General features: G+C 38.2%; 1 protein-coding gene across 9 annotated transcripts in view; it reads left to right on the top strand.

The window, feature by feature from the left end:
* Gyf (GIGYF family protein Gyf) overlaps positions 1 to 24313 on the top strand; it is a 915224-nt gene that overhangs the window by 853019 nt on the left and 37892 nt on the right. For all 9 annotated transcript variants that reach the window (XM_090381591.1, XM_090381590.1, XM_090381592.1 and 6 more), the window contains one exon: positions 9202 to 9315. In XM_090381591.1, coding sequence (XP_090237717.1) covers positions 9202 to 9315 — 114 coding nt within the window. The remainder of the gene's footprint in view (positions 1 to 9201; positions 9316 to 24313) is intronic.

The following is a 24313-nucleotide window of genomic DNA, read 5'->3' as shown; positions in this document are numbered from 1 at the left end:
GTTGTGGAAGTTGGTAGTTTAAATAAATTCAAGGAGGGAATGGTTATGTGAATTTTTTTTTTGATGATGCTACATAAACTGATACATTTTCTTTCTTGCATCACATACCTCTATTAGTGTTACTATTATTACTATTACTATTTCCCAAGATGAGAGCTCCTGAGATAACTTACCATCACTGCTAGTAGGCCTGCCTGCAAGGATCAGCTGTGCTAACACTATGCCCTTACCCTTGTGGTTAGATGGATAGGATTCAGGTTGTTAGAGGTGCAGGTACAATGCCTGGGCCCTTGTGAGTAGCACAGTTGGCGGGATCGCTGTCTTCCCCATCGGGTGGAAAAGACGAGTTTGAATCCCATCGATGATGGGAGCAATTTTTATGGGCCTTTTCACAACATGACTGAGTTAGTCGGTCTCAGGCAACAGTAGAATTGTTTTTTCTCCCAGAAACTCTGATTTTTCATTCAGCAAAACAGAAAAGCGACCTCAGAACATATGCAATTTACAGACAATATACACAGAGCAACATGGCCTTAGTGGCCGGTGCTCCTAAAACCCAACAACAACAATGCCTGGATTCCCACTTCTAAGCACAGTCAGAAGCCTATCAGTGATGCAGTAGCATGCATCACAGAAAATATTGGCTCCCAGGTGCCAAGAGAAAGAATTCCACCGGCATTGAGCTTTTTCCATCCATTCAAAGCCTTAAACATCATGCAGGTGCTTAGTTTGCGAATACTACAATTTGCAGAACTGAAGCTTTTCTCTGTAAAAGCAACCCATTGTGACGCTTCCGTAGCCAGGTGGACAGGAGCAGCAGTGCGTAGCACACGCTTCTTGATTAGACTGGGGTTCGAGCCCGTGCCCACCAAATACGGAGGATGCGGAAAGGTCAGGGAATGACCACCGCATATCCCCGGAGCAATATGGCCTTAGTTGCTAATGCTCCTAAAAACCAAACTAACAAGCAACCCATTGCTAGATCTCTAAAAACGGACTAAACAAGCTCAGCATATTGAAATTGAATGTCTCTCTCTCTATTTTTTTTTTTTTTTTTTTTTGTGGAATAAAGGTTAAAGTCTCCCCACATTCCACTCTGAAACTATTCCAAATGGGTCATATCTGAGTGGGACTTGATGAGCATCTTGGAATCATGGAGGAGCTTGTACAAGAACTACATGACAAAAAAGTAACACAAACAAAAAGAATGATGACAAAACATGATGGTGTACTTACCCCTAACAGAATCATTATTTAATATTTGACATGCCAGAATTACCAAACTGTAAAAGCTGCCTATCTTCACTTTCACATTCACAGCCCTGCATACAAAATCCAGTGCAATGTATAGTGTTCCTTGTCTAGTGGCATCGAGGATTCCACTACAAACTGCAACAAATGCTTTGTGATGCATTAAAAACTCTGTAAATGCCAGAGATATTGTAAATATTTGTGTTAGTTTTCTGTCATGTCATGTCATGTGGATTTATGTTGGTCTGTTGTTTTTCCAGCATTTAGCCGACAGGGCCACTAGTGGGGGGCCGCACATTTTTGTTCACTGTGTCAGGGAGGCAGCTGAGTACAGTAGAAGAAAAACTGGCAGGGGCAAACCCTGGACTGTGCCTGAGCTTGCCAGGCCCAGTGTAAAAAAAAACCCGCTTCTAGAAGGGGAAGATGTGAAAGGGATGACAGTGGAGGAGAGAGCAGAGCAAGAAGATTAGAGTGGATGATAGGAAGGCTGTCTGCCAAGAAGTAGAAAGTTAAAGGAATAGAGGGACATTCCCTGTGGATGAAGTCCATCCGCATGGGGGGAAAAGACAAGAAAAGAAAAAGATTTATGGTGGTAGGAGTCCACTAGGTGAAAAATAGGGATAGGAGGTGAGAGAAAGGAGTATGCATAAGTTGGGAATAAAGTATATGGCTAAAGCGGAGATTGCACTGAGGACAGTGGTTCCCTATACATAATCCCACACCAGCTACAGCAGGTGACAGCAAATCCCAAGCAATGCCACAAATGAGAGGGAATGACGTCAGCAGTGCAGGGGGGGGGCTCCATATAAGTTGTCACCACTGCAGTATATTTTGGTGGAGGCCTGCTAGAACAACACATACTAACCATTTATTCAACTCAGTATACAGCTATCATACTGACAATTGCACAAGTACACTTTTTTGACATCTACCAAGACAGGACTTGTTTTTTTTTTTTTTTTTTTTTTTTTTTTTGGACCAAATCACAATGCATTCACAGTCACTGCATGATTAGTCAAGTGACCGGTCTTTAAATTCTCTCATTTGCACTGTTTAACCTGGAGATAACATTAAATTTTTATGTATACAGACAATCCCCATATAATACAGTACTTCAGAACCTTCATCCTGAACCAGAACCCGTGCTCGGACAAAACATCATTCCAGTAGCATCACATTTTTACCACTTTGCCGTCAACTGTGTACAAGGGGATTGAATATCCTGCGTTCTATCTCTCCTCCAATAACTGGGGTGCAGACCCTGCGCTTTACTCTGCCTTTACTCTGCCTGAGCTTGCCAGGCCCAGTGTAAAAAAAAACCCGCTTCTAGAAGGGGAAGATGTGAAAGGGATGACAGTGGAGGAGAGAGCAGAGCAAGAAGATTAGAGTGGATGATAGGAAGGCTGTCTGCCAAGAAGTAGAAAGTTAAAGGAATAGAGGGACATTCCCTGTGGATGAAGTCCATCCGCATGGGGGGAAAAGACAAGAAAAGTAAAAGATTTATGGTGGTAGGAGTCCACTAGGTGAAAAATAGGGATAGGAGGTGAGAGAAAGGAGTATGCATAAGTTGGGAATAAAGTATATGGCTAAAGCGGAGATTGCACTGAGGACAGTGGTTCCCTATACATAATCCCACACCAGCTACAGCAGGTGACAGCAAATCCCAAGCAATGCCACAAATGAGAGGGAATGACGTCAGCAGTGCAGGGGGGGGCTCCATATAAGTTGTCACCACTGCAGTATATTTTGGTGGAGGCCTGCTAGAACAACACATACTAACCATTTATTCAACTCAGTATACAGCTATCATACTGACAATTGCACAAGTACACTTTTTTGACATCTACCAAGACAGGACTTGTTTTTTTTTTTTTTTTTTTTTTTTGGACCAAATCACAATGCATTCACAGTCACTGCATGATTAGTCAAGTGACCGGTCTTTAAATTCTCTCATTTGCACTGTTTAACCTGGAGATAACATTAAATTTTTATGTATACAGACAATCCCCATATAATACAGTACTTCAGAACCTTCATCCTGAACCAGAACCCGTGCTCGGACAAAACATCATTCCAGTAGCATCACATTTTTACCACTTTGCCGTCAACTGTGTACAAGGGGATTGAATATCCTGCGTTCTATCTCTCCTCCAATAACTGGGGTGCAGACCCTGCGCTTTACTCTGCCTTTACCATGCATTTGTCTGATCTAAATTAGATTATGGGTCCCAAGTATATGCAACAGCTAGAAACAGTGTATGGCGGTGGCTAGACCCAGTTCACCACCAAGCCATCTGTATTGCTACTAGGACATTTAGAACTTTCCTTGCCCAGAGTTTATACATCAAAGCAAGTGAATTGCCACTGTTCCTGCAACGAAAGCAATTGTCATTAAAATATACTTTTAAATTGAAATCCCTGCCAGAAAACCCTACATAAAATCAAAATATCTAAAAAGAAATGCGAAGGATGTTTTGCATAAACCATCTACCGCGTGTGTCCAGTATATGCGCAACTTTTTTATTCGTATTTTTATTTCAACAACTAGGAAAATATAATGGATACATTTTTTTCATGATAAAATTTTAATATTGCGAATAAAAAATAACATGGAATATTTCCCATATCACAAATTACATAAAAACTATCAAAAAACATTCCACAATATAAAAACAAATATTACATAAAAAACAAACTTTCTAGAAAAAGTAAACAAAAATCACAGATTACATGAAAAAAAATTATTTCACAAATATTCAAGAAAATTTTATTCTAAAAATTGCCATATAGAATTTACTTCTTTATTAATATTTGTTGTCGATCTTCTGCTTTGCTCAATAGATAAGCGATGATTTGACGAAGCGATCCACATCAAATTGAAGCAGTGGTTTTTCCATTTAGATCTATGGTCTTCATATGTGTTTAATTGTCAATATTATTCATTACACTGTGAAAGCTCACTCAGTTCAGCACTACTAATCACAATGGTTTCAAAGATATTTTCTGACTTTCTTAATTGAAAAAGTAATTTCACTCGATTTTAAAGATAAACTGTCTTCGACAAAATCTCTAAAATCATTAATTTTTATTTCATATTTTATCAGAAAACTTAAATTTCTTATTCGGTTTTCACCAAGCTCTTGCCACTGAGATGAAAGTTCTTTCACATTCCAGGATTTCGGGTAGCATATGTTTAAAATTTCTTTCAATGGTATCGTTGTTTTCTTTATTTAATTTAAAATCACCCTGTTGCATTAATAACTTATCCTTTAAGGATAAAACAATGCATTTAATAACGTCACAAAGTAATTTTTTTACTTTCGATTTTGATTCCTTGATTCCTTCAAATTCTTTCCACTTCAACATGCTCTCAATTTTAGCTTCAGAATTTTTCAAATTAGCAATAGCATTGATAGTTCGAATAATCAATTTATGTATTTACCATTGTGATTCTGGAAAGCTTCTGAAAGGTAAGAGAGCTCCTGCAGGATGTCGATCCCTAGTGCTAAATGGTTAAGAAATTCCAAATTTAAAAGTCAATTTAATAATCCGGAATATTTTACTTCTGATTCAAAATGTTTGCACAGAGCAGGATAATTCCTCCAACCCCCAATTGCCATCTGCAAGCTACAAGCTGCTCATCGTGGCAGAAACATACGACTGATCTTTATAGTTTCCACATCAAGTATATAATATCTTAGTTGGCTCAATCCCCTCCCCTCTATGTTGCAACTCTCACTAGTTCTTTGAATACAGTGCAAAAAGTCGGAATCACATGGATATTCAACTACTGTGACCATGTAAACATAGGAGAAATTTACTGGAAAGCTCACTTCTCTGAAAAACATATACCCATTTGTCAGAGTAAAGGGGAACCACAACACAGGTTGACCAGAGGCTGTAATCCGTGTCGAGAATCTTCTTAATCCTCTGACTGGCTTAGAAGTCAGAGGATTAAGAATCTTCTTAATCCTCTGACTTCTAGGTATGTGACTGCATAGGTTTTATGGATACCACTAATGTTGTGAAGGGGTAATCTCTTTCACCCTTAATTCGCACTTTCTAATTACCTCAATTGCCTCAAGGCCAGAGGTGAGAACAATACATACAAAGTTGTCTCTCCTAACCCGTCATTACATGGAAATTTTCTTCATTCAACAGAAACTATTTAAATTTAATTTCCAAGGGGAATCAAAAAAATTTGCTATAAAGAAATTCGTTAAACAGAAGTCCGACTGTAATTAAATCAAAAATGAAGCAATTTTAAAATACATAACTAATCGATTGTGCCATTAAAATGCTGGGAATGCGGCCCGCTCACCCCGCCGTAGCTTCGGCTCTGGATACTCAATAATTGCTTTCAGGATTTCATTTGTAAAATAAATAATCATCTCAACAATGGGCTCCCAAATTTTCAAAAAAAAAATTAACGATGGGCTCTTGTGAGCCCACTATAGCTCACCACTGATATATAGCCTTAGTTGCTAATGCGGCAATAAAACCCAAACAACTAACCAACCAACCAACTGCAATAGCTCGACCCAGTCCACCATCAGGCCATTTGTATTGCCACTGGAGCATTCTGAATATTTCCTCTCCAAAGTCTATACATTGAAGCAACAGAATCACCCTTTTTGAATTAGGAATAAATCCCATTTCTCCACCTGCACATAAAACAATGAGTTGTTTTGAAGCATTTCCTGATTGATAGATGCAGTAAACATTTTGGCTTTGCCAGTATTTACCAAATGTCAAATTGCTAATTCGAGTTTCACAGGATAAATGATAGGACTATTTTCTCTTCAATTGCATTATTTGTCGCAAATACAGTAGACTCTAGATTTTCCTGGATAGATGGTAAAAAAGTATTCCTGGTTAATCCAAAAATACAGTAAGACCTTGACATATGTAAAAAATATGTTCCAGGACTTCTTACGTGTCGAGATTTGCGTAACTCGAGAATGACTAATAAAATACTGCTACTATATCCTAGATATGCCAAAATTACAAAAACCACATGATATCCTCAGAAGAATGAAGAAAAATAGTTATATATTTTTAATTAGTTCAATTAAAAACTTTATCTAGGGACAGAGGTGAAGTAGCCGGAGTGGCACATAAGAAAACATAAAAGGAAGGAAAAACGCATGTTATTGAACTGTAAAAATTGATTTGTATTTTGTAGCCTTGGTTATTATTATTGTTGACCTTCATTAGTGCTGACCACTTCTCGTATTCTGTCTTTTCCCTTTATTATTGTGTTCACTGTTGACACTGACAAATCTAAATTCCATGCAATACTTGTTCACGTTTGACCATTTTCAAACATTTTTATTTTAATTTTCTGATCCAACTCGATCGATTTCCTTTTCTTGATAGATTCACTAGTACCGCTGTTAATTATTCTCTTAGTCGGCACCATGATAACAGCCAAAATAAAATTTTCTGAAAAGAACTTCACAGGGTTAAGGCGAAAGCTCACTATTATCACCCCACGTGAGCTCACATTTTACTAAAGCACATTTCTGGGGATCACTACCATAAAACAATAAAAACAGTTTGCACTTTCCAGGTTATTGGAATTTTCTGTTAATGCAATCTATTATAAATGAGTAGTAAACTCGATCTTATTGCATTTGCGATAATACTGATAGCTGGAATTCTGTGGGTTTTTTCATTATTATGGAGAAATGTGTCTCCTTCACTGAAATCTTCAATCATGAAAAAAAAATATATAAATAACATAACCTAAGTCTGAAGCTACGTAAGTCGGGGACTTACTGTATCAAAAAATGTTCAGCAACCTACGTAAAAAGTATGACGATAGATAAAAAACGAAAAAACTTACCCGCATTACTCGCATTTCCAATATGATACTTCTGTTTATTTTTTACTATGTCACGTATGGTTTGGTCACCAACATTATTATAACGGTTCTTTAGAGATTTAATGGATGCACCGTTTTCAAACTTTTGAATAATTTCAAGTTTTTGTTTAAATAAAAGCACAACTCTTGCGTTTGCCCATCATTTTCGCAATTTGTAAACAAAAAATAAAAACGTTAATATAAAAAAAAAAAAAATTCTGACATCCCTGACATAAATAACAAAACAAAATTTGTCCTTTTGTGGTGCGATGGAACACAATCAATGCGACGCACTAAAACAAACTAAGCATTTGGTCACTTTTTTTTTTTTTTTTTTTTTGAGCAGCGGGGGTTTCAAGATAATCTGGTTGTTTTTTTTTTTTTTTTTTTTTAATTATTATTATTAATTTGGAATCTTGAAGTGTCCTGGTAAGTCGAGAGTCTGCTATATCTTGTCCTTTTAAGTATAATTTTGTTTTTTTCCATTAAAAGCTTTCTTTTGCTTTGAGATTTTATTGGAAAATCCATTACCTTTCTTTTAAAAGTAAAATTTATATATTCAGAACTGAAATTAATTTAGGTATTATTGGAACTCTTTTGTCATTTATGTGAAAGTCTTGGAAAGGTCGTGGAAGATATTTGTCCATGGAAGATACACCATGTCTTGTTTTAGTTCACTTTTTCGGAGATTTAAAAAAGTGGGATTCTTGTTATCTTTCTCTCCCCTCCTAATGTTTTTGATGATTGCTTTGTTGTTTGTTTAACTGGTAAGCTTGGAACTCCATTTAGTGCTTCCTTATCAAAATAATTAATGACATTAAATATAATGTTTCCCCAAATAAAAACTGCTGCCCCGATTAACCGGTGGCCCAAATAACCGGAATCCACTGTATATAATTATTTTACCTTGATTATGTAAGCTTTTCTCTCTCTAAAAATAGGAATGAAGAGAAGATTCTGAAAATTAATATTTTTATGTGATTGAAGATTCCATGGGAAGTGTAAACACATTTCACCATAATAACCCACAGAATTCCAGCTGTTGGTATTATTGCAAATTTAATAAGATCAAGTTTACTATCCATTTATGATAGATTGCACTAACAGAAAAGCCCAATAAACAGGTGTTCTGCTAATTTGGCAGAAAAGCCCAATAAACAGGTGACTGCTAATTGTTTTATAATTGTAACCTCCAGAAATCCGACCAAACCACATGGTACGGTTGGAGACAATTATAGGGTAATTTCCAGTGCTGTGGTCTACTGCCCAAGTTAAATGGCATGTTTTTCCAATTAAGCAGAGTAAACCCTGACTATTTTCTCGATTGGGTTCTGTTTTTTAAGATTTTCCCCAAATAAAAACAGCTGCCCCGATTAACCGGTGGCCCAAATAATCGGAATCCACTGTATATAATTATTTTATATATTTTTTGTTCACCTACTGTTATTTATTTAGGTTAACTTTATGTTACCTTGGGCCACTGACTGTGTTTAGGTGTCCAGGGATCTTAAGTTAATCTAGAATTTGAAACAACTGACATAGACACAATTATATTTGCATCTTCAAATAGGCCTCTGGGGTTGGGAATATTCATATTCATAATAACTGCACAATCATACACCAACTGTTATTAAAAATATAAATAGTGTTATATTATATTAAAATAATGATGTAGATAAATGAAATAAATAGAATGATAAAATTCTACCAGATATAAAACTAATAAAAAGGTAACTGTCTGTACAATAAAATACGAAATTTTAAACTGCAAAGAATTATTTACAATAAAACAATGTAGATAAAATAGGATGATAAAAGTGCTAAAACACTGTAGCTTTCAGAAGCATCCACCTCCTTTTTCAACAGCGAAAACTATTATCTATCCATAGAAAAATGGATAGGGAAAATATAGCCCAATTTAATCAAGTTAGTTTTTGTTTAGTTAGTTTTCAAAATGATTTAATTGTTTGTATTTGGTAATACTACAAAGATTATTATAATTATTAAATTTCTCTGTTTCTGCACATATGGTTTTTAGCTCTAATTTCTTATCATTTCTCTCCCTTTTTTTAAATTGATCTTAGGTGCACGACTATATAAGATCATACTTAGGTGATGGTAAAGAATCACGGGAATTTGCCAAGCAGTTTCTGGAGAGACGTAGCAAGTGCTGTAATCAGATCAAGCAAGTAGTTGAAGTATGTTATCCCACAAGCAGTTTTTTTAAGCATATCCTGAATTGACAGTTTTCTTTTTCGAATGCATACATTCTATTACCATTTTTGTAGAATAGAGAGAATTGATTGCAGTATTATATAGAAACATATTCCAGTATGCAAAAAAACTAAAGATTAAAGTAGAAAAATAAAGCCATAATAGACTGATTCAGTTTAAGACTTGCCATAAGATATTTTCTGGACTGCCAAACATTCTGTTTTACCTCCAATACTTGAACCTATTTTTCTGTGCTATATGAAGAGGAATGCACAATGTGAGTATATGTTGGCAAAATAATAAGGAAGCAAGCTTATATAGTATCAATCAAAAAAAGCTTAACCCGTGTCACCTTCACTCAACTTTAATTGTCTTTCTTTTTTTTTTCCACCCTAATTCCTCTTTTAACCTTGCTACAGGAGTTATTCTTAATGCCATTCTTTAATTTTGATATAAGTGGATTCAGTGAGATGAAAAATACATTTAGTAACAGCAGTTCTATGGGTAATTGTATCATTTCCAGCACAAAGATTGATGCACACTGAAACCAAAAACATAGATGATGCTACTCCACATATAAGATTATGCTTCTTCCAATTCTAACATAATTAATGATGCAGATACAAGGTCAAGATCATAATGAATACTTAAATTTCACACTGTAATTCTAAGGGATACCTTATTTTTTATTATTTTAAAATTTTTTTTGTTACATTGGGACAATCATCACGTCAGCTGCTGAGTTAAATTTTAGTCCACTTCCCACCCACCAAAGTGGTAATATATTTCAGCAATCAAAATGAGCTGTCCTGACAACTTGACTGTACTAGTCAGACAACTTTATGTAGTGTGTATAATTATTCCCAAGAATTTTTCATTATCAACTACCCATCTTGCATTTTTTACTGCCCAAGTGTTACTTTATCATCGGATTATTGCTACCCAAATGCACTCCTTTCCATTTCACAATATTATACCGTAGCTGCTGTTTGTTTACTTTTTTTAAACTATCCAAGTAATTTATCAATATCTATTTAATCCCTGATTATTTTGACTACATTGACTGCCCTTGTATCACAGAAAACTTAGACATTATTCTGCACCTATATCAGTGTCATTAATAAATATCAAAAAGAGTAAGGAACCAACCCAGCACTGAATATTGTGAAAGTACATGCCTATGACATCAGCCCATGAAGAAAATTGACCACCTACATCCACTCTCTGTCTGCTACCACTTAACTTGTAACTTGCCGTAATGCCACACTGCTCTGATTTATGTGAAAGTCATTTGTATTGAACCAAATTGAAAGTTTGCTAAAGTCTAAGTAAATAATGTTAGAATTATTCTTGCTATTCACTTTTGCGAAGGCCCCATAGTAATTAATGATATTGTTCACACATGGTCTACCCCTTAACAACATCATGCTGTGATGCCATTATATTTACCTTTCTAATATAATAAAGAATTATATCCAAAGCCAGAACAAAGTATTTTTAGAAGTGTTTCTCTTCTCATGCACTAAACAATATCATATGAGCTTATACAGTAGGTACCTCAGTTGTGGGCTCCACAATTTTTCCTAGCACAGAAGTCAAACTTACAAGTCTATAGTTACTCATTCCTGCTTTGCAGCACCTTAGTGAATAGGAGAGATGTTTCACATTTCCATCTATAGGGATTTTATCTGTATCCAAGGATGCTCTCATAATTATAGCTAAAGATTTGACAACCTGTTTTGCTTCTTCCTTTAACTCATTTGCAGTCACAATCATATACAAGTTAGCACTGTGGCACATTTTTATACTAAATAACAGACTACTTGAATTCTTAATAGATAAAGGGCAACAAAAATTACCTTGAAAAACACTGTGTCAATCTTAAGTGAACACAATGTTTTTCAAATGGAAGTCAATACAAATTAGGAAACAGAGGAGTTGGAGTCAGAATAATCACCACATGACAACCAACAAATTAATATAACTGGATATACTCCATCTCCTGGCCCCAAGTATTAAAGCTATATTTGCAAGATCACAACAACTTATCTAGTGATAATGTGATTAAATTGTAAATAGGTTTTTCAAAAGGTCAAAGTGTAAAGGTCTACCTTTCTGCAGAGTTTTTGTAGCATCACAGTGTACCACAGCGGAGTTGAACTAGCATTTGAGAGCCACCTTACATAAGATATTATACATGTCTACATTATTAAAACAGAAAGTAATCTTCATTTTATTTTTATAATTTAAACTGGGTATAACCTCTATGCACAAGCACACTGTGGATGACCACCCAGGTGTGAATCAACGTAAGCAGGGTTCGAGGTGTGCCACCCACACCACATGAAGGAATGCCACTCCTCTATGTTAAGGCAATACTAGGTGGTAGATGATTCTCATCAACCGGTGCAATACCACACTTTTGTTGTTGGAGGCTTGAAGTGGCGGAACCCATGTTTAGTCTCCAGAGCTAAGTTCCAGTCAACCCTTCCCGATCTCTTCCATAATGCAGTATGACTGATAACTTTTGAGGTTATGATGAACATCATGGTGAGATCAATCTTCTTTACATTTTGAGGGTACAGCTCTAAAATGGTGTTCACAGGCCAGACACTAGTTAGTACACTGGACCGGACCTATTGGTAACTCTTTAAGAGACTTCCGGATCAGCTAGTGTATAATTTTGCTACCTCTACTCTGCCAGATAGTGACTGGAGTGAGTCCGAGTAGTGCGTATGCAGGGAGGAATTGTCGAGGCCATGTTATGTCAAGTATCTGGGTATATTCCTACCATGTATATGCCATATCCAAAAATTTCATTACTTCATACAGCATGTTCCCCCCCCCCCCGGCCCTGGGTGCCAAGCGATTATTAGTGTAGCCAAGCGATTTCCAAGCGATCTATATATTGTGTGTGCAAAGCAAATAGTTTTCTTTAGGTTTTAAACACAATTTTCTTATTTATTTGTATTGAGAAACTTTTGAACTACAAAAAGTAGGCAGAGTTCCAGGAAGGAAATTCACCTTTCTGTTTCTTGTTAATCTTACTAACCAAACTAACTCAGCCGCTTGGTTACCCTTGTGGCACTGCTCCTGCCTCCCCGTGGCGGGGCCAGTAACCCGGAAAGAAAAGCTATCTTTCTGGGGCTAAAAGGAGCAAAATGATTTCTTCTACAGGACATAGGGATCCTAATATGGCTGCTCATGAGATAGAAGACTAACTCATGCAGTGCTAAACGTCAAAAAACTGATGGTGTACAAAGAAGGCATCCAATGCACCTTGTATTGCATTCGACTCAAGAACAGTCTCTTGGTAGTCTCTCGCCTTTCAAAATTCAGAAATACCTAGAAAATCTAATAGGATCTCCGAAAACAACTAAGCGTCTGAGATCGGGCGACTTGCTCCTTGAAGTCTCAGATGAACGACAATCTCAACGGCTCCAAAAACTAACATCCTTTGGAGGATTATCGATTACTGTCTCCCCTCATGCTACTCTAAACACCTCCAGGGGTGTGATAGCTGAGTGGGATCTCATAAATCTCTCAGAAGAAGAAGAAGAAGAGTTGAAAAATGAATTGCAAGACCAGGGAATTGTGCATGTAAAGCGCATATACACAAAACGAGACAATGCTCTAGTTCCAACTCGGAATATAATACTAACATTTGATAGTCCCAAACCTCCAGCATCCATCAAAGCAGGTTATCTGAATTGTCAAAATTGTACATTCCTAACCCTACATGCTGTTTTAAATGCCAAAAATTTGGGCATTCCCAAAATGTGTGTAGAGGTTCAGCCACTTGTGCCAATTGCAGTTCACGCGAGCACAATCACTCTTACTGCAAAGCAGAGCAGCACAAATGCTCAAATTGTAATGGTCCACATACTACCTACTCCAGAGATTGTCCCCTTTGGAAAAAGGAAAAAAACATTCAACGGGTCAAAGCCGAAAAAAACATCTTGTACCAAGAAGCTAAAAAATCTGTACAGGCTCAATTTAACACTCAACCCAGCTTTGCTGAAGTAGTACAAAAGCCAACTGCGGTAACCAATACTGTGCAAAGAACAATAACGACTGGTACTCAAACTGAGGTAACATTTCTCCCCAGACAGATCAATGTCAGATTGGGCTCAGTCAATTTTGGAAGCTGTGCCCCTTTCTGGTAAACCATATTAATCAAACAAGGCTGTTAACACACCAATCACTGTTCCGTATTCTACCAATAACCCAATGTACTCAAAAAGTGTTGATATTACTAAAACTGATTCGAGTGAAATGGAAGGAAACACTGATTGCGAAGATCGCGTTCTCGATCTTTTCCCAGAAGAAGAGATGGAAACAGGAAGATCGTACTTCCCAAAAAGAAAATCTGGTCACCATAAGCCAACAGTACCTCGGACAGAAACTGAGGACCACGCTTCACCCAAATAATGCTCAGTTTTCTTCAATGGAATTGTAGAGGGTATCGCACCAACCTTGATGACATTCGGGATCTCCTTCTCTAGTATAACCCAGTTACCTTCTGCCTCCAAGAAACTAACTTAACAGCTTCTGTCGCTACCTCACTTAAACATCATGTTATCTACAGAAAAGATCGAGTTTCTCATTTAAACAATTCGGCGCATGGAGGGGTTGCACTTGTAGTCAACTCCAATATCCCTTCCCGACCATTAATGTTACAAACAAATCTAGAAGCAGTAGCTGCTCGAATATCTTTTTGTTTTTCTTTTACCATTGTCTCCTTATATCTTTCCCCTAACCAAGACATTTCTTACACTGATCTTGAAACTGTTGTATCTCAGCTCCCTCCTCCCTTTTGCATCATGGGAGATTTTAACGCTCATAAAACGCACGATAAATGAGGAAAAATACTAGAAAAGCTTTTAGATAAATTTAATCTGACACTACTGAATACTGGTGGTTTACCCACCAGTATTCAGTAGTGGTTTACCCACTTATTTTCATCTACCTTCTGGGTCAAGCTCAGCAATTGATCTCTCCATATGCTCACCAGTCCTTTTTCCGCTGTTTGATTGGTCTGTTCATGACAGCCTACTGGGTAGTGACCGTTATCCAATAGTCTGCCGTGTAGAATCAAATTCACCACCTTGTCATAATCAAACTACCAAATGGAACTTTACCAAAGCTGATTGGGTAAAATATAGGCAACTAGCCATCCTGCAGAAAACAGCTGTTTCAAATATGTCAATAAATAATGCGGTTGATTATGTAACAAATCAAATATTGCTGGCCACAGAAGCAGCAATACCAAGAGTGTCCACAAATCATAGAATAAGATCAAAACCCTGGTGGAACAATGAATGCAATCAAGCTAAACGAGAGAAAAATAAAGCCTGGAATAAATTTTGCAAAATCCCTATTGCTGCTAATCTAGTACACTTTAAGAAAGCCAGAGCCAATGCTAGACGCATTCAGTGTGCAAGTAAAAGAGAGTCATGGAAACGCTTTGCCTCAACTATTACGCGGTCCACTAAAACACAAACATCTGGAAAAATATTAGAAAAATGTATAATAAATATCCTCCTTTGCATCTATCAATACTGAATATAAACGGCAATGATGTTTCACTACCTCAAGACATAGCCAACACTCTCGGAGAATCCTTTGCTGAAACCTCTGCTGTATCCTCATACACGCCAAACTTTCAGAAATTAAAGTCCCTTGCTGAAAAGCAGACCCTAAATTTTAACACAGACCACTATCAAATGTACAACGGTCCCTTTACCATAATTGAACTACGGCTTGCTCTTAACAGCTCGAAACACAGTGCTGCTGGACCTGACAGAATACACTATGTCATGTTGAAAGAGCTGAGCGAAAAGTCGCTTCGTGTCTTACTCCAGCTATATAATGAGGTTTTCGCAGAAAATACTTTCCCTGATAACTGGCGACACTCGTATGTCATAGCATTATTAAAACCTGGCAAGGATCCAATCAACCCGCGTCACTATCGACCTATTGCCCTCACCAGCTGTATGGGAAAAATAATGGAAAAAAATGGTAAACTCTCGACTCACCTGGGTGCTGAGCAAATACAACCTCATCAATTCATCGCAATGTGGATTTCATACAGATAGATCAACTTTAGACCTCTTGATACAAATGGAAAACCAGATTCGCAATGCCTTCTTAAGGAAGGAATATTTGACTACAGTTCATTTAGACGTTGAGAAAGCTTTTGATACAGCTTGGCGATACGAAATTCTCCGTGATCTACATGCATTAGGCTTCAGCGGTAATATGCCAAGATTTATACAGAACTTTTTGAAGCAGTGATCCTTCCAGGTCCGTATTCAATCCACTCTTTCCCGAAAATTCATCCAAGAAGAAGGTGTTCCACAGGGCTCAGTTTTAAGTGCCACTCTATTCGTTATAAAAATCAACTCAATTACTAAGATCATTCCGGCCACTGTATTTACTACTTTATATGCAGATGATCTTAGTATATCTTGTCACTCACAGAACATGAGAATGATTGAGAGACAACTGCAAGGAGCTCTTAATAAGATTACAACGTGGGCCACAGATAACGGGTTTTGCATATCACCTGAAAAAACTGTTGCAGTTCATTTCTGTAGAACACGTAATCTCCACCCTGACCCACTTCTAAAGCTGGGGAACCATGATATACCTGTTGTGCCTACCATTCGTTTCCTTGGGTTGACTTTCTTGACCATATTAAACAACTTGAACCACCTGTTTCAAGAAATTAAACATTTTAAGAGTATTATCAGCTACAACATGGGGTGCTGGCCGTCAAACACTCCATTTATATCATGCTATTGTAAGATCAAGGTTAGACTATGCATCACCAGTTTACAACTCTGCTAGACCTAGCATTTTGAGGGCTTTAAACCCTATTCCCAGAGTGGCCTTCGCATTGCTCTTGGAGCCTACCGCACATCTCCTGTGCAGAGCCTGTATGCTGAAGCTCACAATCCCCCACTCTCTCTACGAAGACAAATTTTACTGCTAAATTATGCCGTCAAAATAAAAAGCCAACCCCTGCATCCATCGTGGAAACATCTATTTACACCAGATTGGGAGAACTTGTATGCCATTTATCCATCAATAAATCGACCCGCTGGCATACATCTTTGCTCACTACTTGATAATTGGCAGCTTGACCTTTCTAAAATAGCCATCTCTAGTTTCACGACTCCTCCATGGGCTTTTTTGCCCTGCCATCTGTGATCTGTCCCTTCGAGAATGGGGGAAAAGTACTCTTTCTTCACAGAATGTAAACCAGCTTCATAAATCTCTACTTGAGAAATATGAATCTTATACCAGGATATACACAGATGGTTCCAAAACTGATCACCACGTCGGTGCTGCTGTTGTTCTTCCATCATCTACAATCTCTAATCAGTTACCTTTAGAATGCAGTATCTTTACTGCTGAACTTCATGCCATTCAAATGGTGCTAGAAACTATACAGTTGAAGCAGTTTACCCATAGTATTATTTTTACCGACTCTCTGAGTGCCTCTCGCTTTACAGCAGCCAAGAAAGCATCATAACTACCTACTTGGTAATATTCAAAACTTGCTGGCTCATCTAGCTAAGAACACAAAATTAATAAAATTTTGTTGGGTCGCTAGCCATGTTGGCATACCTGGCAATGAAAGTGCTGACCACGCAGCCAAATCTACTCTGCAACCAATTGATGACTCTTTCAAAATTCCTTTCACCGATTATAAAAGTCTTATAACAAAGCGAAGTATGATTTACTGGCAAACCATCTGGCAAAACCAAGAAGGCAACAAACTCCTTCGGATTAAACCGAAACTCCAGTCTTGGCCATCTAGTTTCCGCTCGAACCGAAAGGAAGAAGTCAAGCTTGCAAGATTGCGAATAGGACATATACACCTTACTCACCTTTATCTTCTCTCTTCCTCAGACCCGCCTTCTTGTCCGAACTGCCATGCTCAAATCACAGTCCAGCACATCATCGTTGACTGCCCTCTCTATAATGGAGTATGGCAGACCACCTTCTTATCAAACTATGCAGCCCAAATCACCCCTATTTTGCAACAAATATTAGGCGACAGATCTGATATTAATGCAGTTTTCACTTTCCTAAAAAGGATAAAATGCTATGACAGAATATAATGCTGAAATCTCACATAATGCACACATCTCACTTTTAATAAAGCCTTTTGCCTTCTACCATTGTTTGGCGCATAATGGCCTATAGCTGCCGTTGCACTGTAAACATACAACGACAATGTTTCCCCACTTTTCTGTTATTGAATACACCACGAATTCTCAAACTAATAGAGTAAGCTTATCCTCAAAAAGATCTAAACCTCCCAAAACACTTCCTAGTTCATTTCACAAATATACGTGTTCTCAATTCTAATCTCAACGATACCCATTTCCACTTGCAGTCCACTGCTTCTATTGGAATGAGCAGCAAACTGAAAAACAAGATGCATGGTATTTCAGAGACTGCTGTGAGTCATTGCAGTACAAGTAAACACATGGGTTGTGTTAGGGTAGCTAAGAATAGGAACAGGTGCATGTATAATTGCATCTACATCAATGCTAGGAGTTTGGTAAATAAATTTGATGAATTTGAGATATTGCTCAGAACATCAAAGGCAGATATTGTGATATCAGAGACGTGGTGTCACACAGATATAAGGAATGCAGAACTGGAATTTGGGGAGTACAATGTGTACAGGAAGGATAGACAAGATAGAAAGGGAGGAGAGGTTATACTATTAGTTAGGAAACACATAAAATCCAGGGAAGTGAAGCCAGTCGACATCACTGGACAGTGCAGTGTCGAGTCAGTTTGGTGTGACATAAGCATTGGGAGATCAAAATTGAGAGTAGGAGTGTGTTATAGGCCTAATGACTCTGATGAGTATAATAAGGAACTGTACAGGGAAATAGAGTGGGCCAGTAAATCAGAAAGTCTTCTAATGGGGAATTTTAATTTCCCAGGTATTGATTGGAATTTGTGAGTTGGTCATTCACACACTAGCAAGGCTTTTGTGGATTTATTGGATGATTGTTTTCTAAACCAGCATGTTCGGGAGGGAACTAGAAGGAGTAATACTCTTGATCTGATTATCAGTAGTGATTCTTCGTGCGTTAAGAATCTGCAGATAAAGGAATCACTAGGCGGCAGTGATCACAGTGTGCTGAAGTGGGATTTACTCAAAGAGGTCACTACCATCAGGAGTAAAGGGAATGGTTTTTGCTTTCGTAAAGTGACTACGGTGGTCTGACAGTATTTAAATTCTATACAGTGGGACCAACTCATGTGTTATCAACACCAAATTCAAAATGGATAGCATTCAAAGAATTTATCTTGGAAGCTACTAGGCTTTACATACCAAGAAATATTGTTCAGGGTTTAGGCCTAAATGGATGTCAGATGAACTAATGAGACATGTGGCAGAGAAGAAAAATGCATGGGATACATATAAATTAATGGGTAACATGGAAGCCTATGATAGATATAAGCTGGTCTATAACCAAGTCACAAAGAAGATTAGGCAGGCAAAGGCAGATTATGAGAAATCCTTCACAAGGGATGGAAAGAAAAACAACAAAGAGTTCTTTAACCTACGTAAACTCTAGAAGGAAAGGGATGAATCAGATTGGTCCACTGGATATTTATGGTTCAACTGTTGATGATCCTGCTCAGGTGGCTAACAAACTAAATGAGTATTTTGCATCTACATTAACCCATGAGGAGTTATTCAGGGAAGGGAATGCCAGAGGTGATTTAAACTCTGGCAGTGAGCTGGATGATTTTGTAATAACTGAGAGAAAAGTGGAGAAGAAATTTTTGAAGATAAACATAAACAAGGCACCCTGGGTGGACGGGATCTATCCAGTTATATTAAAGGAGGCAGCAAAGGAAGTAAGCAAACCCTTAGCCATAATTATGAGAGCTTCTTTGGACTCAGGGGAGGTACCCATGGACTGGAGATATGCAAATGTGACCCCAATTCACAAAGGAGGATCAATGGGCAACACAAGTAATTATAGACCTGTTAGTTTAACTTCTGTTCCAGAAAAATTAATGTAGGCACTGGTTAAAGAAGCACTGCAGTATCATCTAGACAAGACTTCAGTTATAGCTCGGACACAGCATGGTTTTGTTAAGGGAAAGTCTTGCCTGACCAATTTGACTGGATACTATGATGTGGTCACAAAGGAACTGGATGCAGGGAATAACTTTGATATCATATATCTGGATCTTAGAAAGGCTTTTGATACTGTTGCACATGGAAGACTGCTGCACAAATTGGAGCAGCGTGGCATTGGAGGCAAATTGCTTCTATGGATAAAGGGAGGGTTGAGTGGGAGAAGACAGAGTGGTAATCAGTGGACACTGCTCATTGTGGACTAATGTTATTAGTGGAGTTCCTCAAGTTTCAGTACTGGGTCCATTGTTGTTTTCTGTATTTATAAATGATATTGATGATGGTATATCAAGTTTAATGTCCAAATTTTTTAGACAATACGAAGGTTGGCAGGTTTATTAAGGACACTGATGACAGTAAGCTGCTGCAACAGGATCTAGAAAAGTTGAGCAGATGGGCTGAGAAGTAGCAAATGAAGTTTAACATTGACAAATGTAAAGTACTACATATGGGAAGTACCAACCCCAGAGTGATGTATCAACTCTATGGTACTACACTGACAAGGTATAAGGTATGTTCGTGTCAGACGGCACCTGGGATTTCTCCCATCTCCGCGTGTGTTTCGCTGTATCGAGGACAGTACACTGTCAAGCTAGAGACTTGAAAGTGTGTGGGCCATGTCTGTGCAGTGTGATATGCTGTGCCCATTGTTTATCCGGCTTATTGGCCACCAGGCCCCTAGTGGGGCCCAACGTTGCCCATACCCTGCCACGTGGAGGCTAGCCAGGTGTATCCAGTATCACAACAAATTGCTCTGGCAGGTCCTGCCACCTAGTTTCCTGGGATTTCGGTGGCTAGGACCTAAATTAAAAAAAAAAAAAAAAAAAACTTGCGTTTGACATTAATGCTTAATGGGATTGCTGTTAGGAAATCGCTGGTTGGGGTTGAACGTTAAAGAGATGTGTTAAAGGCCAAATAGGTCGGGCAAAATTTTGATGTTATTAAATTTAGAAATGTGAGGCTATACGCTAGATAAAAGCTAATAGTGTTAGTTGTCTTAGAGAATTACAGGAAACCGGTAGAATTTAGACGATTAGAATTTGGCGGCATTGTTCAGGGTGTACTCGGTTGATTTAGTGAGAGGGGCAGGGAGACTGAAGACTGGGGGGAAAACAGATAGAAGAATAGGGATGATAGAGTAGGCATCCCTAAAGAGGTCGGTGGAGACGAGCCTCACCAGGCGAAGTATGGGGGGTAGGCAGGGGGGAGAGGAGACAGAGATCCGTCTCCTCCCTCCCCTGCCTGGGGATGGGGTTTTAAAGGGAACCAGGTTAGAGTACTCAGTTCAGATCGCCAATGGCGCATTGCCGCAGCAAAGCCGCAGAATGTCTTCGTCGGTGTCATGTCCAAGGAGTGTTGAATCCGGTATGAAGGTTAAGCTGCCCATCCCGTTCCGGGAGTGGGATATGTTGGCTGGCAGTGGGGAACCCACCAGGCGATGGGGTGGGGGAGAGACATTTACTTCATTCATAATCTGCATTCTCACTCTATTTGCATTCTTTATTTTTTTATTTTATTTTAATTTTTTTATTTTAAATACTTTTTTCTTATTTTATAATTTTTTCCAAGTTTTATATATATATATATATATATATATATTTTTTTTATTTTTTTTATTTTTTTTTTTCACTCAACTCATTCATCTTTTTCTCACATACCAGGAGGGGATGCAACGATGTGTAGTGTAAATTTAAATACTAATTAAAACTAGGGTTAGTGTGTACTTAACTGTAGCATTTATGGTTTGTGTTCTTTTTCTCACATGCTTACACTTTATTCATTCTTCTAGCTCTCATTCGACTCTTACTTTCTGCACTGCACCCTCTGGGCACCTGAACTTACTGTTATTCTTCAGTTGTGGTGCAGGCCTAGCTGCAAGTTTTTTTTTGTTTTTTTGCAGGCCAGGGGAGAATGCAGTGATAGTGTTGATGTGGTTAGTAAATGTTTGTTGGTACAGTATATATAAAGTAATGTAAAAAAGTTATTTTTAACTTTGTATTCTTTCAGCCAATTACATTTGCTCTTCCACTCATTCCCATTCACTCTCTCTTTCCGTCATGCTAGGTCACTCTTTCTTTCACCAAAACTGCCATTTATTCCCTTTTACCATAATTCCTAGTTCACTCGGTTCCCAGCCTATTCATTGTCTTTCATTCTCATTCATTCATTCTACATTGCATCCCTTTGCTACTAGCCTACTGATATTTTTCAGCTATTCTGCTTCCCTGGCTACCTGTACATCTCCCTCCCCTATGTGGTTACTTATTTGGCATGGGGCCCCAGGTTCCTACACATGGCAGGGTAATCGTGGGAAGGTTTGTCATGTCAGGTTTCTGTCAGGGTGTAGAATACTGCTATCCTGACAGTTTTTAAGTCATCATCTGGGCGTGGTGGGAAACTTGGGCAATTTTACTATTGATTATTGTTTAATTGGTGGGGGGGCTGAATTGCCATTCTTTGCATTGCTCTGCGCGTTTCGAATACTTTCTGTGTGAAAGATGTAAAAGCTTTATAGTTTTGCTCTTCTATGATGAACAGATGTTCTTCTCCCCTGGGAAGGGGACCAATCTGTGCTATTAGCTCTGTTCTGGGGATGTCATATATTATACATTCATATAGAATGTGTGCCCAGTCTTCACTTTCGCCACAGGTGCAGTTTGGGTCATCGGTCCGGCCTAAGGAGGTTAGTTTCGCCTTTAGGGAGCCGTGACCTGTCAATATAAATGTTGTAAAAAGTCCATGGACATACCACTTTAGGTGGCTTTGGGCTAACCATTGACACCCGTGGCAGAAACAGTTTGGTAACCAGCCCTCTGGTTTCCTGCTCCCACTTTGTTTGTCATAGCTCGTGGAGCTTTGTGGCTATTCTTTTTCTTTCATCATTGAAGGTGTTGGCTGTGTCAAGGGCTGTCCCCAGAAATTCTGTGGGTATGCCCTTTTTAAATCTATAATATAAGCCTCTTTGGTTACTTCCAGATAAAGTGGGAGAGTTCCAGCCAGCAACTGTAGTGCAGGTGTGCTTACTGTGTGACATGCTCTGGTAATAGTGAGTAGTATTGTCCTTTGTATCGATTCTAATTTATTCCTATTTCTTACTATGGCCGAGCGCATGAACCACGCATCGGCTCCATAGGTGATAACAGGTAGGAACATTGCACGGCATATGATTGCCAGGGTCTTTCTTTTGAGTCCCCAGTCTGCTCGACTGATCCTGGCAATCATATCTGCATAATTTCTCACTTTCTTCGCCAAGTAGATCAAATGGGGGTAAAAAGTTAATTTTGAATCAAAGACCACTCCAAGATATTTTGGTTCTGTTACCATTTTTATAGTAGTTGTGTTAATTTTGATTTGTGGACATCTTCTTATGTCCAAATTGCCTTTTAGAAGTATTTGTTTGGTTTTTTCAGGCGATATTTTGAGCATGTGCATTTGTGCCCACTCCTGCAGCTGCAAGAGGGCGGCATTTGATCTTTACTCTACAACCACTCATGAGTTACCTTTTACAAGGAAAATCATGTCATCTGCAAAAGCCAGGCTTTCCACAGGGCCCAGATCCAAGGCCAGAAATTCATCCAGAACAATGTTCCAAAAGAAAGAGCCAAGGATTGAACCCTGCGGGCAGCCTTTATTCACAGGGCGTGTCAATTCCTGGAACCTTGTGCGTACTGAGACACTTCTGTCTGTAAGGTAGCTGTTTATTATCTTATAGAGGTTTTGTGGGGCATTTGCCTGGCGAAGTCTCCTAAGGATACTAGACCACCAGAGTGAGTCAAATGCCCCATCAAAGTCAATGGAGATTGCCAGCATATATTTCTCCTCTGTGTTTTTAACTGTTGTCAGTAGGTGGTGCATGGCATCCTCCGTAGAATTGACCTGCTTAAAACCATACTGATTGTTGGAATGCAAACCTGCTTCTGTGTAATATTGAGCTAATCTGCTATATACAGTAAACCCCCGCTATTCGTGGGGGTTACGTTCCTGAGAAATGTCGCGAATACCGAAAACGCGAATACTGAGTTATGGCTCCCGTATTAATAAAGTGGTTCCATTCCAAAGTATGAAATATATAAGAAAAACTAGTCTAAAATTTTGTCTATGTATATATTATATGTACCTTAATAATATGACTGTGTACATCGACAGTACATAGTGAAATGCTAGCATATGACATCGAAATGAAAATAAGAAACAATTTAATATTAAATGTAAAATTTATTAGAAATTTCAAACAAATCTTTCAATTCAGTGCCTTTGCTAGCTAAAAAACTTATCCTGCCAGTGCTATCACCAGTTTCGCTAAAGTGTTGATAAAGGAGTTTTGCTTTTTCACGAATAATGAGTGAACGTAACGGAATTTTATTTTGAGTTTGTTCTTCTATCCACAGATTTCAGATTTTAAGCTTTTGCTGTTTTTTCTAATTTAACATCATGAATTACAGAGCAAATTTTTGAAGCAATTAGCGCGTTTTCACGGGCACTACGGCGGATTTTTTCTTCCGATTTCTTGATTGATCGTACCGTTGACTCGTTGATTTTATGTTTTGCCACTGAGGAGACACTTTCACCATTAGAAATTTTATCTAATAACTCAATTTTATTTGCTGATGTCATCACCTTCTTTGATATTTTCACATTTCTCTTGTTATTCGTAGCCATATTTTTGTAGGGGTTAGAAAGAACTTGCCACATTAAAGTCACTTTCTTCCGTTAACACACTTGAAAAAGTCTGTTTTACACTGCAAAACAGTAGATTTATCATTTTTTAAGCATATCAATTTATAAATAGATAAATT

This window comes from Mastigoproctus giganteus, chromosome 9 (genome assembly GCF_048544385.1).
Source record: "Mastigoproctus giganteus isolate SK-2022 chromosome 9, ASM4854438v1, whole genome shotgun sequence".
In the NCBI taxonomy this organism is placed as follows: domain Eukaryota; kingdom Metazoa; phylum Arthropoda; class Arachnida; order Uropygi; family Thelyphonidae; genus Mastigoproctus; species Mastigoproctus giganteus.
This window is presented reverse-complemented; position numbering and strand designations above follow the sequence as displayed.